This window comes from Urocitellus parryii (assembly GCF_045843805.1).
Source record: "Urocitellus parryii isolate mUroPar1 chromosome 13 unlocalized genomic scaffold, mUroPar1.hap1 SUPER_13_unloc_13, whole genome shotgun sequence".
Taxonomy (NCBI): domain Eukaryota; kingdom Metazoa; phylum Chordata; class Mammalia; order Rodentia; family Sciuridae; genus Urocitellus; species Urocitellus parryii.
This window is the reverse complement of record NW_027551765.1, coordinates 315,850-333,959: the sequence shown is the minus strand read 5'-3', so window position 1 is coordinate 333,959 and position 18,110 is coordinate 315,850. Positions and strand designations below refer to the sequence as shown.

General features: G+C 35.4%; 1 protein-coding gene across 1 annotated transcript in view; it reads left to right on the top strand.

Moving 5' to 3' along the window:
- The window catches only part of LOC144251366 (3',5'-cyclic-AMP phosphodiesterase 4D-like), a 198,115-nt gene that overhangs the window by 14,681 nt on the left and 165,324 nt on the right, over positions 1 to 18,110 (top strand). The window contains 2 exon segments of the mRNA XM_077794341.1: positions 8,718 to 8,754; positions 16,602 to 16,675. Coding sequence (XP_077650467.1) covers positions 8,718 to 8,754; positions 16,602 to 16,675 — 111 coding nt within the window.

Sequence of the window (18,110 nt, the reverse complement as noted above, 5' to 3'; positions counted from 1 at the left end):
AATCTCCTAAATGTATTCCTCCTAACTGTATATCTGTACCCTTCAACCAACATCTCCCAACCCCATTTTCCAGCTTCTGGTAACCAACATTCTACTCTCTCCAAGACTTCTTTTTTTTTTTTAATAGATCTACATTCATATGTGCAATAACACCTTATTTGACTTTCTGTTCCTGGCTTATTTAACTAAGCATAATGTACTTTAGGCTCATTTCTGAATCATTGTTTTCAAACTGGCACAATTTCTTTCCTTCTTAAGGGAGAGTGCTATTTCATTGTGTATAGAGACCACATTTTCTTTATCCACTCATCTGTTGGTTGACACTTAGGCTGATTCTGTGTTGGCTATTGTGAATAGTGCTCTAATAAAACAGTAGTCCAGATACTTTTTGACACATTGATTTCATTTTCTTGGCTTATAAACCCAGAAACGGATCATACGATGGTCCTATTTTTAATTTTGGTGAACCTCCATAGTACCTTCCAGAACAGCCGCACGAATTCACATTCCCACCAACTGTATACAGTGTTTTGTTCCACATCTTTGTCAACATTTTTTATCCTTGGCTTTTTTGATTAAAGCTATTTTTGGGGGTGAGGCATGATAGCTCATTTTGATTTAAATTTGCATTTCCCTGATGATTACTTATGTTAAGCACCTTTTCATATATTTATTGGCCATTGGTATGTCTTATTCTAAGAAATGTTTACTCCGTTCTTGTGTTCATTTTTAATGGGTTATTTGCTTTCTTGCTATTAAGTGATTTGTTAATTATTAAAATGTTAATAAGTGTTAAGCAGGTGGTAACAAGATTAGCTGGACACAGTGGCACATACCTGTAATCCCAGTGGCTTGGGAGGCTGAGGAAGGAGGATCATGAGTTGAAAGCCCTTGTCAGCAACTTAGCAAGGCCCTAAGCAATTTAGCAAGAACTTGCTTCAAAATAAAACGGGTTGGGGATATGGGGATGTGGTTCAGTGTTTAAGTTCCTTTAGGTTCAATTCCTGGTACCAAAAGGAAAAAAGAAGAAATTTAGAATTCTAAACATCTAAGATTATAGTATTTTCTAAAGTGATTTTTTTAAAAAAAATTATAGTTGTAGATGGACAGAATGCCTTTATTTTGTTTATTTTTATGTGATACTGAGGATCGAACCCAGTGCCTCACACATTCTAGGCAAGCGCCAGACCCTAAACTGATATTTTTTCTAAGAGAGAGAGAGAGAGAGAGAATTTTTAATATTTATTTTTTAGTTTTCGGTGGGCACAACATCTTTGTTTGTATGTGGTGCTGAGGATCGAATGAACCCTGGCCGCAAGCACGCCAGACGAGCACGCTACCGCTTGAGCCACATCCCCAGCCCCCTAAACTGATATTTTTAATCCAGTAAAATATCAATTAGAATTTAATGTTTACAGGTGTTCTCTGAAGGATTTTCTCATTGATTAGAATAGGCAAAATGATATAGTAAATTCTCTTAAGGCTAGTAAAGATGAAGTGTTTTTTGTTTTGTTTTGTTTTTAATGTTTTTATTTTTTAAAATTAGTTATACATGACAGTAGAATGCATTTGTCCACTTTGATATGATATATAGAGATGGGATATAATTTCTCATTTTTCTGAATGTACATGGGTAGAATCACATTGGTCATGTAGTCACATATATGCATAAATCAATAATGTCTGTTTCATTCTACTATCTTCCTTTCCCCATCTCCCCTCCCTTCCACCCTTTCACTTCCTTCTAATAATCTAAGGTAACTCTATTCTCTAGTGCCCTGCCCCCTTATTGTCAATTAGCATCCACATATTAGAGAATATGTGTTTTGTTTTGGAGGGATTGGCTTATTTCGCTTAGCGTATTCTCCAACTTTATCTATTTACTGGCAAATGCCATAATTTCATTCTTTTTTTAAAGCTGAGTAATATTGCATTGAAAAAATATATACATGTATACAATAATACCTTATTTGACTTTCTGTTCCTGGATATATATATATATATATATATATATATATATATATATATATATATATCCCATTTTCCTTTTCCATTCATCTATTGAAGGACACCTAGTTTGGTTCCATAGTTTAGATATTGTGAATTGAGCTGCTATAAACATTGACGTGGCTGCATTACTGTACTATGCTGATTTTAAGTCTTTTGGGTATAAACTGAGGAATGAGATAGCTGGGTCAAATGGTGGTTTCATTCTAAGTTTTTTTGAGGAATCTCTTACTGCTTTCCATAGTGGTTATACCAATTTGTTTTCCTCCCAATGGTACTTTTCCCTGTCATTTGAATTACAGAAAGCAAAGAATTAAAATTTTAAAAAAGAATTTTCTTTTAAAAGAAAATTTCCTTAGGATTACATATACACATATATACAAAATATGCATACATAAATTTACTTGTAGATATTTACATTAGAGTGTTTTGTTATCTGTACACTATCCTCAGAGGTCTTTGTTACATATGACTAACATGTTCTTATCACACCCTGATTATGCACATATGTTATTGAATTGTCAGCCAAAACTTTACACCTGGATGGAAAAAGAAATTATTATTTTATTTTAGGGTGGTAGGACATGAAAATCATTAGGTAGACTAAGTTTGTTTTGCTTTATTAGTCATTGATAATATGTTGTTTGATTAGCTTGATTTTGTTGTTTTGACATTATTTTTTGCATTCATGTATAATTCTTCTATTTGTTGTCTTTTTGATATTATCTCATGATACACAAAAAAATATATCAAAGATTAAGCGTTGTTTTGGATGATGTTTAGGCATTGATAAATGTGTTCTAGCTGGAGAATTACATAGCACATGACAAAGATTTGGATCCTGGCCCCAAAGTCACATGACACAGATTTGGATCCTGGCCCTTTCACTTCATGGACATGTGATTTTGTGTCTTTCTTAGGGCTCTGTCTTCTCACCTATGAAAAAAAAAAGAATAGATTATTATTGTAACATGTTTTGTATATAGTAATAACTCAATAGATATTAGCTATCACTGTTGTTTATGATAGCTAATTTTTGTAATTATTACCACTACTATTTATACTTTCATTGAATGTTTATACTCTGAATTCTTAAAAGCAGTATAGTGAAATTGTTTTAAGAAATAAAAAATAATAAGATATTATAAAAGCTCCTAGTGCTGAAGCCAACAAAAAGAAAGGTGTCCCTGAGTTTCACAATTTGAAATAGATTTATATATATAAAAATCTATTTCAAAGATTTATTTATATATAAATCTATTTCAAAGATTTATATATATATATATATATATATTTCCAGGTGCTGGTTTTGGTTAAACTTATTCTTTTATGATGGCAGTGTACTTTTCCAAATTTAATACTATACTTGAATAGTTTATGGATCCCAACAAGGCTTTCATAAGAAGGTTTGCTTTTAGATCTCTCTCTCTCTCTCTCTCTCTCTCTCTCTCTCTCTCTCTCTCTCTCTCTCTCTCTTTCTCTCTCTCGTGAATTGAACCCATTGGTTTAACTACTGAGCAGATTCCCAGTCCTTTTTATTTCCGAGACAAGGTTTATACTACATTGCTTAGGACCTTTCTAATTTGTTGAGGCTGGCCTCAAACTTGCAGTCCTCCTGCCTCAGCTTCCCAAGTCACTGGAATTACAGGCTATCACCTCCCACCTGGCTTTTCTCTTTCTCTCTATCTGTTTCAGCTTCTTGTCTGTGTTTCTAACTTCTTGTTATGGAAAGAACAAGAAATAGGGAAAAGATGGCAAAGGCATAAAGAATGGGAGTTTTTAACTCTTGTCATTCCTGTTTTGAAAACAAGAGTCAACAATTGAGCCTCTGCCTCTGGTAGCCCTGACTCAGGACCTAGCAAGGCCGCTCTTTGAGAGCAGAGGTGGGGCAGGTGTAGGCAAGCCTACCCATCACAGCCAGCTCAGTGACTGAGCATGTGGCACCTCCTTCCACATCACAACACTCAAGGCCATTGTGACACTGTCTCCACAGTGACGTCCAGTGACTTATCATATCTGTTCTGGAAGTCTCTGCACTTGACCTTCGCTGTGACTATTACCTGGGTCCCAATCTTCTTGGTCTCCACATGCGTGTGTGTGTGTGTGTGTGTGTGTGTGTGTGTATACATATATATGTATGTGTGTATATATATATATATATATATATATATATATATATATATATATATATATAAAATGTCAAAAAGTAGCTTTCTCCTGAGTACTATCAGCCCTCAATCTCTTCCCACCTGTGTCCCACGCAGTTCTGAAAAGAAATTTATCTGAAAGCTAAAATTAGCTTCCCTTTAAAATAGATCTCAGATGATTTAAGTTTGTTGAAGTTTTTTTTTTTTACTTAAAGAAAATGTGATATTGAATAATTCTCCCTCAAATTTATGACACCAGTTGTTACAATTTCAAGTCTCCAGGCACTACTAACTATGAGTTAAACTTCTTAATTTATTAGAGACTCTGTCTTTTCCCATCTCAGAAAACCCCAATTGATTGCATGATATTATACACCCTCCTGACTCTTTTCAGTATTTTAAAAAACTTCCTTGTTGAGAAAGTTGTTCAAGTGCCAATTGCAGAATCACTTTCTTTCAAGGGCTTTTTGTTCATTTTGTTTTGTTTTGTGTCTGGTGGTGCACACTGTAGTCACAGCTGCTCAGGAGGGTTGCTTGATCCCAGGAGTTTGAAACCAGCCTGGATAACATAGATGTCTCAAAACAAAAAGACAAAATAAACCAACCAACAAACAAACAAAACCATAAACTCACATTTACTTTAAGCCAATCGTATGTAACAAAATTAATCTTTTGTTAATCTTAAGTCCCAAATCTCTTTTAATTATATATGCAAAGTTCAGTACACAATTAAAAGATACATTTCATATTATATTTATTTTCTTCTATCCACAAATAAAACATATATTACCTACATCATTATATTTGAAAATAGTCTGGAAAAGGTTATTTTCATGTTGAGTTGAAGACAAAGATTTTTAAATTATATATTAGGTATGTATCCAAAGACAAATTAAGCCTTATATACTTTTGAAAAGAAATGGATAAAATATCTTCATAGAAGATGTCTGCCACTGAAATGCTGGGTATCTCATTTATTATTACTAAAATGAGACAAACTTGAAATATTCGGCAGAAAGAATTTCTGGGCAATTTTAAAAAATGACATATCTCCACTAAAATTACAACTGTCTTTCTTTATACTTTGACAGGAAAAGAAAGGAAGTTGGATAAATTATGTTAAATATTGTATATTCTAAATATACCTTTTACAAAGTTTCAGAATGAAATTGATTGAAAGAAAAAATTAAGTGTTTTAACAAACATGCAATCCTTTTGACTAGTTCAAATCCACTGTGATGCACTTCCAAACTAAAGGATTTATTAACATGGATTAATTTAAGAATGATTATGTGCCTTGATCCATATGACTTAGCTCTTAGAAAATTAACTTTATGGTCAGGAAATTATAAAGAATAAAATGAAAGAAAAGATTGTAGCTTGGGACAATATCTGGATTTCATATTATTTTTGTTCTGGGTATCTGAACTGCCTTCAGTATGGCCACGTGTTGAAGCAAATTGAAAGCTCTTCAATTGCCAAATCAAGGAGACACTTCACATGTAATTTTCTCATTGTGTAATATATTTCCTGTCATGGTATCATGCTTTTTATTTTTTATACCTTTATTTATTTATTTTTATGTGGTGTATTTATTTTCATGTGGTGTTGAGGATTGAACTCAGGGCCTCCATGTGCAAGGCGAGTGCTCTACTGCTGAGCCAAAACCCCAGCCCAGAATCATGCTTTTTAAATAACACTTTTTCTTATAGAAACCACTGAAGTGTCTTGAATGTATGTAAATTTGTTGAAATAGTCTTTGCCTTTTGAACTTCTAACAAAGAAAAACTAATACACACTAAATTTATTATTTTGTTCACTACTTATAAAAACAATTGGCTTTGAATGGATATTTGTGTGTGTGTGTGTGTGTGTGTGTGTGTGTGTTTGTGTATTTGTGTATGTCAAATGGTAAAATGCTTAGCTCTGGATCTCGTACTCATGCTTTCAGAAAAATTTGGAGCATCTGCAAGTATTTCTCAGTTGCTCTGTAAGAGTTAGGTTACTATTTCAAAGTGAGTACATAGGCGGAATTGCAACCCTAAATTGTGCCTGTCATCAACCCTCAGAGAGCAAGGTCAGAATGATGGACCGATGAAGAAATGCAGTTGTCCAACCCTGGACATCGTTTTGAGTTTTGCCTTGTAGTTTTCACTTTTTTTTTCTTTTACTAGATTACTGTACTATTTTCCTATTTTTTTTTTTTTTTTTTTTTACCTTTTGTAGGTCCTTATTTTTAATCTGTCCTATAGGAGTGAACTAGTGAAATCATAAGGAGCAAGTGTGGCTGAGTATTCTTACATGTGTGACTTTGGGTTTAGTCTTTTAACCAGGTTGAGCCTCAGTTTTTCTCATCTGTAAGATGGGAATATACCACTTACCCGAATCATTGTGTGATAGTTGGTGACATTGTACATAAAATGTACCTACCATAATAGCATCCCCCTTAGTTTTGTATGTCTCAAATTTTCCTTAAAGTTCTTTTACAAAGCCCATAATGTTGTCACTTTTCCTCTCTCAGTTACCATTGATTTGACTCAGGTCCTCATCTCCTCCACTCTTGACACTGCCTACTCTGCTTTCAGTTTTGCTCCTTCAAAACTCTAAGTCCCTTATAAATCTGTCATAATGGCTTAAAAGTTCTTAACTAAGTATCAGTTTTCTGAGTCTTTTAAATTTCCTAACTTCATAAGAAAGCAAAAGCCATTGGAATATAAATAATAATTACTATTACTAATTATATATAGACTACTAAATTTATCGAATTTTAGGCTAAGCACATTCTGAATACCTGAACATCAGTCACTTAATCCTCAAATAACATTATGTATGGACTATCATCTCCATTTTACAGATGAAGAGACCAAGAGAAAGAGAAGTTTAATAACTTGCACAAGTGTATATACTTAGAACATGGCGGGGTCAGAATTCCCAACTCTCACTCCCATCAGAAAGTAAAATCCCAGGCTTTTCTTACATGTACAAGGGCTCAGTGATCTGCAGCCTGGCTCACCACCTGCCACTCTTCTTGCATTTCCTACCCTGCAATGCATTTTCATGCACTCAGCTATGCATTGTAGCTCCTCAAATGTGTCATATTCTTCCTCACTCAGATGATTCCTCTGCCTCTTTGGCTTTGTCTCCTCTTGCCAGCTGCCTCTGGGACACTGGCTTTCTTACCGCTTCAGTACACCAGCCTACTTCACTCTGGGCCATTCTTCTAGGACAGAGCCTTTCTGGGTTTGGCCTCAGAAGACCTTTTTGGACTGACATCCTGGAGCTACCATTTATTTGCTTCTAGACCTTCTGATCCCTTTGAACCTCTGTTGCTTCCTCTATGAAATGATGGTAAAACTTGATGTCCAAACTTCATAGCACGTAGGATTTTATGAATAAAAGAATAACAGATGTCCCTTGAAATTGTGATTCTGGAACCAATGGAAAGGAAAATGACACATGCCTCTTTTGAAGTGTTTTTCCATTTTTTTCTTCTATTTTCCACATTTTGACTTTCAAGAGCTCTGTATAATTTGCCGGTGACCACAGCAATTAGTCTCTTTGCCATTGATGATCCATGGCGAACATTCTCCCCGTGCTCTTTATGCTGTACCACATTTCGTAAGTGTTGCTTTAGGTCACTCTGGTTCTTTTCAGATTGTGCATGAGCAAACAGACAGGTAAGTTGCACTATTTTCAGTGAAAGTAATGTTCAGGAAGCTTTCTGTGCAGAATAACTGCTTACACTTGATTCAAGAGCTTTGGCTGTCTAGATCAAGAAATAACCCATGAAGATAGGCACATGCTGCTGTTGAACTATTTATGCTAGGAAATACCAAGGAAGAATTGCAGGCCCAAGTTTCTCACTTTCTTCTAAGTAGAACATTGCACAACTTTTCTTGACTTTCTCTATCCCTCCAAGCCACGTCATGCTGACACCTTGCTCCTATATCGGAGGCCTGGTGTGGCTGAGGTTGCTATAGCAACAGCACACATGGGGTAACATTCCCCTGTAACTATGGTGGCTGAGACATGAGTCAGTTGAAAAGTTTCATGGGGTTTTTATTAGTATATGATGCAGTCCCATGTCATCTATAGTTCCTGGATTGTCCAACACTTCCAGAGGATGATGCATAACACGCAATGCTAATCATCTTCAAATACATGGGCCAGGGTCCTCTCACAAAAGCTACCGAGGCTGCTGGTTCCTTACACAGCTTCCCTGACTAATAATTATACTAAGAGGCAAGAGTAAAACCCAGGCCCCAGCACTGGAACTGTTTGTACCATGGTGTACCCTGTTAGCCCTAAAAGGCAACAGTGATACTGATGGATGACGGAGTCCCTCTTTTCACCTAAGTAGCTGGATAATGGTTCAAAATCCAAGAAGATGCATTTTCAACCCAGCGCCTGAAAGGAACATGTGCTGAAGAATAAGGATGGAATTATTGTAATTCTCTATGGGGATTTATAAAACTTAACATTGGAACTTAACATGGAATATTGATTAAAACTAGTCATAGAGTTGTCCATGACTTCTAACATGGGATTTTGTTTATTTTTCAGACATGGAGATGACTTGATCGTGACTCCTTTTGCTCAGGTAAGCATACCTCGGTGAGCAGGCCGACTTCTCACAGATTTGGAAATTGGTTTGGGAGGATTTGATCTGTTGCTCGATTTAGTTTTAAAGTAAATGAAATTATAAATACAAATAGTGTGGTTCATCCAAGTAATTCATAGGCAATGCTAGAAAATGTGACTTTGGCCCTAGAGATCTGTTTCCTTTAAACTGTGGTAGATCCAAAGATTGTCTTTGCTTCAAATAACAAATTACCCTAGATATAGAGAACATAAATAGGCCCATATTTCTTAACTGATATAGGCATTAGAAGCAGAAGGCTATATTGTGGATTAAATTACGTTTAATAAAATGAGGTACATGATCATTGCTTGAAATTCAATCATACAGTTCAACCTGATACCTTATTTACTCCTTTATACATGTGTCATTGGCACAAAGATTTAGCCCAGTGATCTGTGTTTGTTTTACAGCATACAAATCATGAAAATACTTTGATGACATGACATAGATGCAAGAAGGTGATAAGATGATTTGAAGTGTACTGTAATGATTCTCAACCCTAGATGCAAACTAGACTCAACTAGAGCTCTCATCCCGATGCCCAGGCTTGCATGCCTATGGATTTTAAATAATCTGGAAATCCAAGAATTTTTATTTTTCAAAGGCCACAGTATTTTTACTGTGTGTAAGAGAAGTTGACAGCCCCTGATGTAGATAACTAGGGACAAATAGGATGAAACTTATTTAAACTGGGTCATGAAGCAGATTTAAAATCAATACTGACTGAAAAAAATGTTTAAATGTTGAAATACAAGCAGTGCTGAGAAGTTATACAAATTATAACTAGAGGTAGGTCAGAAATAGATGTAGCACCTTGAGCAACTCATTTAACTTTTCTGAATGACTTTTAGGAAGGCACTGAACTTTTCCAAGTCTTACTTCCTCCTCTGTTAAATTATAATTGCAGGAGTACCCACCTCATAAGATGTTAAAAGATTAAAATAATACTGGTCATGCAAAATATTCACAAGAATTCTAAAAATTTTAATGTTTATTAAATTTTAATTAAAACTGGTTTAATTGTATAGAGATGAAATTGCTCTTTTCTTTCTAAATGTAATCTTAGGTATAATTTTTTAAATGAATAATAATAATGTTAGAATTTGCATTATAATTGCAGTTTTAATTTTTTACAAATTTCTAAAATAATTTAGACCACAATTGTTATTAATTTATAAATAAAATGTCTAATGGTGATTTTAAAAATTAATGCAGGTGGGCTGGGGTCATATCTCAGTGGTAGAGCACTTGCCCGGCATATGTGAGGCACTGGGTTCGATTCTCAGCACCACACATAAATAAATAAAGGTCCATTGAAAACTAAAAAAATAATAATGCAGGCAATTAAGAACAGATGATGATCATCATCCATTCCATATGCTCAAGTCTTTTTGCTGGAGATCATGAATTCTTTCTAGTGCTTGTATTTCGGTGTCAAAAAAATTTACACTCTTACATTTTAATCATATTTGTGATAGCAAACTTTTAATGAACCAGTTTGTAATTAATTCCTATTGAGAATTTATAATTGTATAACTAAGAGCTGAGAGCTAGATGAACAGGCAAAATTGGGTAAAACAATATAAACAACCATCACTAAATGTAGAACCAGTCATCCCATCATGAGTTTACTCAGGTAGCTAGCTAAAACTAAAATCTCTAGATATTATTGTAAGAAAAATAAATCTAAGTATGTTGTAAAAAATGGAAAAAATCTGTATGTAATATCTTGGCTTCTTATTTCAAGTAATATTTACTAATCTCTAACAGATTAATAAATTTAACTTGGCTCCTGCCTTCAGTTAAATTCTAAAGAAGTCTAGCCTTTTACATGATTAGACATCTATAGTGTACCTATAATCTCCAAAACAACTACTCAAATTTCTCTATATTGGGACGTTTATACATATTTTATATACAAAACATCATTTAGCCATAAATTTTATTTTACAATGATTAATACCCTTGAAACTGGAACTTTGAATATAAACTAACTCTTTGTAATATTCAGATATATCTGATGCCTAAAAATAATCTGAAATATACTTAAGGAGATTTTACTTATCATCAACTGAGGGACTCATTCACCTTGCAGAAGGTGGTCGTTGCCCCGGGGGCTGTGAATTCTTTTTAAGTGGCTTCACCACAGTTTTCATAAATGGATTTTTCCTGGAGTATTAGATCTGGGAAGCTGTACTAAAATATAAGTAAGAAAAGGCTTTTTAATACTGAGCAGTTTTAGCACTGATGGGGTATCGTTGCAGAAGCAGGTAAGACTAAAAGCCCAGTTAGCGCCTGGACTTTTCTTAAGCTATGTTGGGCCCAACTGGCATACATTGTTGACTTAATTGCCATCTCCTCAGAAAAAGAGTGTGTAATACAGGGCAGAGCACTTACCACTTAATGTTAAATATTATAATTCCAAAAATGTAATATATTTATATTGTTTGAAGTTATGCCAACATTATTTGTTCTGCTATACCATAACTGATTTTAGCCAACTTGCTCAGGAAAAATGTCTCATCAAGTAGGCCAAAGAATCATACCCTCTTCCTACTATGTTTTGGATTCATAATTTCACACTAAATTTTGGTGAAAATTTGCAGGGAGGCCTGAGGTTGTGGCTCCAAGGTAGAGCACTCGCCTAGCATGGGTGAGGCACTGGGTTTGATCCTCAGAACCACATAAAGATAAATAAATAAAGGTATTGTGTCCATCTATAACTAAAGAATATTAAAAATAAAATAAAATTTGCAGGGAGAGCCACATTGCTCTCAAAATGTTTCTGCATACAAACTTTAGAAAAATTAATATAAGCAAAAGGAAGAAAATGTCCCACAATTCACAATCCCCAAACAACTACTGCTCACATTTTTTTCTTACTTTCTATCCATTTAGGTTTGTTTTTTCTGGGTGTTAAGACTTTCCTTATGATCTTAAAAACAGGCCACTATTGTCCAAAATGGTCAAGGACCTTCCTCCAACTCATCTCATCTTCATCTTCTTGAAAACCCATTTCTTTAGGCCTGAGTGCAGCCCCGAAACTTGAAAGGATCCTGCCCTATTATTTCTAAATTATGGCCTTTTGGGTTTTGAAAAGAATTAAATACTAAATTACAAGAGAATTTAGGAAGTCACAAAAAGATATATCCCATTTTGTTTGGATGGAGCTGAACCTAGAACATCTTGGTTAGGCCTAATTTTCAGGAAGGATCTTACAAATCCCTCTATGTTTTATTCTAATGTGAAGAACACTGTTAGAGTAAAGTTTTGGCTAGGTGTCAACCTGAACTGTCTTCTACCTCTGGTGGCTTAGACTTTTCCATATAATTTCAGAATCTCTTTGAGCCCCAGAAAAAGTTCCAACTTTAATTAGTTTGTATACTTCAATTTCAAAAGTGAAATTCTGTTTTGGTATGAGTATTTCCTTCGGCACAGAGACTTGAGTGTTGAGAATGACCCTACTGCCCTTTTCCTCCCACAAGGATAACAACTTGGCCAGAGTTCCTGGAGGCCCAAGAGCACCAAGGAGGCACAACACTGCTGAATACTGGAGTCAGCGGTCTCTGGCCTTCTAATTCCACTGTTTGCAATTATGACAACCTTGTAAAACTCTAAATCTCTTGGAATTCTCATCTGAAAGTCTGTAGTATTGAAAGAAGTGGAATCTTTGATGAAGCAAATGACAGGAAACCCCCACCCAAACATTATCCTGACTCCCAGTGGAGTGCCTCACATCAGTCAGTCTAGAGAGACATGCCCAATCCATGAAGACTAGGCAGGAATACCCACATTTTTTGCCTTCTCTAACCAAAATACAGCACCCAGAATACTTTTAGGAAACAATATAGTAGTTATTAATACTGTAGAACGTTAATTATAGTAGTAGGACATTACCAATATTTTTTAAAATATTTCACCCCACAGAGATTTTTATGATCTCATCACAGTCCCCAAGTTTGCTGGACCCTCCGGGCCCTCTCTGTGAAGCAATGGAAGAAAAGAGTGGTCTCGTTTCAGGTGCTTTTATTCACCCAGCATTTCCTTGGACTTCATTAATATAAATGGCAACTAGCATCTTTCTAGATATCTGAACTCTTACAGTCATTCATAGGAAATTGTCAATAACTTTTTGACATAACCAAAACAATTTTATATGGTTCAACAAAAACATAAGTCAAAAGAGATTTTCTTTTCTATCAAAATAAACTTTTTATCTTGTACATAATTCTAGGTTGACTCCAGCATTTCTTCTGAAGTTAAAACCTGGATCAGGAATACTTTCATTTCACACAGGATACACCCACCCACAAGAATCTCAGTCTGTGTTTTACCGCCACCTAGTGGCATAAAGTATACATGAATTGAAAAACAATCCTCAAAACTCTCCTTGAGGCTGTTCATTACTGATTCATGAAGTCCACATTTTTCTGTCAATTTTGGTACTGATCAATAGATGTTTAAGAGCACATAAAGAAGTTTGAGAACTCTGTATAAATAACATCCCATCCCACAGGCCAGTGTACGGATCATCTCTGTCCACAATTTTTCTATAGTACTATCAGTATTTCTTTCCTAAGGTGTGTATGTTTCTCATCATTCCGGAGGTATTTTTTATCTTGTTCTGTTACATTGTACTTGTAGGAGAAGAAGAGAAGCAGTGACCTTAATTTTCTGCAACTGAGCCACGTGGAAGAAACCTCAGGGATTTCTTTGGTTAACAACATTAAGAAGGGAAGAAAATTATAGGGGCAATAAAGCTCTGACTACATATCTTACAAAGCTGAAATAATGGGGAGTGAGAGCAGCCCTGGAACAAAAGCAAAAAAATAAGGGAACCTTAACTCAAGGGCTCCAGTAAAACTATTTCCATTTCTTCTCCCCAGCAACAGTTACCTACCTCTTTGTGTTCTGCAAAGACAAACCCAGTGATATTTAGGATAAAGATTCCCCAGGAAGCACCCCTTAAAAAAATCTGTCTGAAACTTTTATTTATACTTTGGCTAAGGATAATAATTAACAATCTAAAAGTTTATAAAATACTGCTTGTCCTACGAGAGAGAGAGAGAGAGAGAGAGAGAGAGAGAGAGAGAGAGAGAGAGAGAAAGCCACAGTGACTTAAGACTTGCACACACAGGGAATGATGTATCCTCAGGGCTATTTACTACAGCAGTGTTTGTAAAAGCAAACTGTAAGACACAACCTCAAAGTCAGTCTCAGGGACTGGCAACTGGATACCTGAAGGAGGGACTGGGATGGGGGAACTTTTTCTTCCATTTTTATTTTTTGTTTGTTTTGAGATAGTTCATACATATGAAAGAATATATCTAGTGATTATACAGAGCATAAATGATCATCATAATAATAATGAACAGTTTAAGAAATAGAAGGATATGAATATTTTAATGCCACTGAAGTATCCCTTTCCATGTTCATCTATCGCATAAATAACAGTAATTTTGATTTTGGCTTAATTATTGAGATGAGACTTTTTGCGGGATAGTTATGTTTCTACTTAAAGTCTACAGCAAGCAAATGTATGATTTATTCAAAATAAATACATAAAAAACTTAAAATCCAAAAAAATAATCCAGTTTAATATATTTATTATTATAACACAGGCAAAATTTCTCTACAGAAAATATTTCTTTTATGAACTAATGTTTCCTTTCATGAATTACTTTCCTCTTAAATGATCATGGAATATGATTTACCTGCAATATTATTTCTATTTACCATCTGTCAAATGCAGTGAATTTACAACAGCATATTATGATAAAATCCTCAGAATTCTGAAAATAAATTTTTTGCCTAGAAAAGGGATCGATTAGCTGGTGCAATAATCTTATTTAAAATGCTTTTCAAATGTGTTCAGTATTCACATCTTAAAATATAAATCAAGTCTGCATGATTTAATGACAGTGGATCATTTATCCAATTTATTTCTGCATCAGTCAAGATTCCATGCCTGTTGAAAGACATCGTAGTCTGATGTCAGCAGTTAGCTATTTGAATATTCTGTCATAGGCAGTGTGACCTTTCAGAGCTGTGGGTTGTTTATGTGTGGTAATGAGCCAGGATTTTCCAGTGACTGAGTTAATCATGGTTGGCTCCTTAGGAAGCACCACAGATTCCTTCAGGGGAAATGCTGTAGGTCACTATCCCAATGCACAAACTTCCTTTGACCAACAAAAATTAATGTCAAGTTTTTGTTTTTTGAAGTCTGAAACGTTTTTGTCTTGGAAAAAAATATAAACTGACTCTAGATCCATGCCAGATGAAAAAAAAAACTCTGAAGACAATTCTGGAGCCCTTAGAGCAATTAGAATTTGGGGGGCCCCTTGTAGTAACACTGCTAAGTCACTAAATAAATTCCCTGTGTGTGTGCCAGATCATTAATCAAGTGAAATGCTACCCCAATAAACTCACCCACACTGAATGCTTTTTCTTGACACCTAACCTGTCATTTCTTCTAATTCACACTCCAATCCTGTCAGGTAAATATCAGTTACAGTTTGTATTTAAGAAAACTGAGGTAAGGAGAGGCTTACATAACTTGTTCAGGTTCACACATTAATACTGAACAGATTCAGGCAGCCTGGTTTGTTGTGCAATACCCTAGTACTTAGCAAGACACATTTTAGATAAATTTAGCATTCTGGATCACATCCAGAACACCTATAATTCCACCTAATTGAGGATTCACCCTGAGGAAATGAGCCCATTCTAGGAAAAAGCCAGGGGCAGTAGATTCATGCAACTTTTCTCTCCTAGGCTCACTTCCATTCCTTGGCCACCTTCTAGTCTGACTGGAATTAGGAAAGGGGGCTATCAGAGGTGGTGGCATCGTTTTCCTGCCTTGTCATATGTGTAGATATATTTCATCTAGGTATTCTTCATACGATGCCATTTTATTGAGTATTTTCTGTGTTCCAGGAAGTATGTGTGTGTGTGTGTGTGTGTATGTATGTATGTATAAATATATATATATATATATATATATATATATATATATATATATATAGAGAGAGAGAGAGAGAGAGAGAGAGAGAGAGAGAGAGAGAGAGAGCAGTTGCATTTTATGTGAGAAAATACCTTCTTGGGGACTTCTTGTCATTCACAGTCTTAACCAAGGAAAAGACCATCTGTGCACTAGCTGGTACAGACACATGGCAAAGCTGAAAAGCGATCTAAGATTTACTTAGTTTACTGACTGCAAATTATGGAACTCTTGGTGAATTCTTTTTTCTTTCTTTCTTTCTTCTTTTTTTCTTTTTAGTTGTATATGGACACAATGCCTTTATTTAATTTATTTACTTTTATGTAGTGTTGAGGATTGAAACCAGTGCCTCATACATTCTAGGCAAGCACTCTACCACCGAGCCACAACCCCAGCCCTCTTGGTAAATTCTTAAAGAGAGTTTTGGAATAATTTTTATTTTTATACTTAAAGTAAGCTTCATTAGTATTTTATACTACACTATTTCATATATGCATAAGATGCAACATACATATTTGCTTGGGAAATTGTGTTAGTGACTTGGGAATACAGGAATGCTATGGAGACTGCTGCTGCTATGACCACATTTGTAGATAATGAAAAGGGATTTCTGGAAAATTTTGACAGTGTGATCTCTGTGGATTTCATATGGATGCATACAAGCCTTGCTAAGTGCTAGTAGATTCTTTAGTGGTATATGAAATTAAGTTTTAAGCATTATCAGATTTCCTCTTAACAAACCATTCTTAATTGCATTTAAGATGACCCCAGTTAAAGACATCTCAAGAATTTCTTTCTGTTGTAGGCCTTAGCCAGCCTGCGAACTGTACAAAACAATTTTGCTGCATTAAGTAATTTGCAAGACCGAGCGCCTAGCAAGTAAGTTATTCTTTTTTTTTTCTTTTTTTTTAATTGGTTGTTCAAAACCTTACAAAGCTCTTGACATATCATATTTCAAACATTAGTTTCAAGTGAGTTATGAACTCCCATTTTTACCCCAAATACAGATTGCAGAATCACATCGGTTACACATTCACCTTTTTACATAATGCCATACTAGTAACTGTTGTATTCTGCTACCTTTCCTATCCTCTACTATCCCCCTCCCCTGCCCCATCTTCTCTTTCTATCCCATCTACTGTAATTCATTTCTCTCCTTGTTTTTCCTTCCAATTCCCCTCACAACCTCTTTTATGTAGTTTTTCATAACAATGAGGGTCTCTTTCCTTTTCCATGCAATTCCCCTTTTCTCTCTCTTTCCCTCCCATCTCGTGTCTCTGTTTAATATCAATCTTTTCTTCCTGCTCTTCCTCCCTGCTCTATTCTTAGTTGCTCTCATTATATCAAAGAAGACATTTGGTATTTGTTTTTTTAGGGATTGGCTGGCTTCACTAAGCATAATCTGCTCTAGTGCCATCCATTTCCCTGCAAATTCCATGATTTTGTCATTTTTTAGTGCTGCGTAATACTCCATGGTGTATAACTGCCACATTTTTTTAATCCATTCATCCATTGAAGGGCATCTGGGTTGGTTCCACAGTCTAGCTATTGTGAATTGTGCTGCTGTGAACATCGATGTGGCAGTATCTCTGTAGTACGCTCTCTTAAGGTCTTCAGGGAATAGACTAAGAAGGGCAATACCTGGGTCAAATGGTGGTTCCATTCCCAGCTTTCCCAGGAATCTCCATACTGCTTTCCAAATTGGCTGAACCAATTTGCAGTCCCACCAGAAATGTACAAGAGTACCCTTTTCCCCACATCCTCTCCAGCACTTGTTATTGTTTGACTTCATAATGGCTGCTAATCTTACTGGAGTGAGATGGTATCTTAGGGTAGTTTTGATTTGCATTTCTCTGACTGCTAGAGATGGTGAGCATTTTTTCATGTATTTGTTGATTGATTGTATGTCCTCCTCTGAGAAGTGTCTGTTCAGGTCCTTGGCCTATTTGTTGATTGGGTTATTTGTTGTCTTATTGTCTAATTTTTACAGTTCTTTGTATACTCTGGATATTAAGGCTCTGTCTGAAGTGTGAGGAGTAAAAATTTGTTCCCATGATGTAGGCTCCCGATTTACTTCTCTTATTGTTTCTCTTGCTGTGAAAAAACTTTTTAGTTTGAGCAAGTCCCATTTGTTGATTCTTGCTGTTAACTCTTGTGCTATGGGTGTCCTGTTAAGGAATTTCGAGGCTGATCCCTCAATATGTAGATGGTAGCCAACTTTTTCTTCCATCATAAGCAGAGTCTCTGATTTAATATCAAGGTCCTTGATCCATTTTGAGCTCACTTTTGTGCATGGTGAGAGGAGGGGATTCAG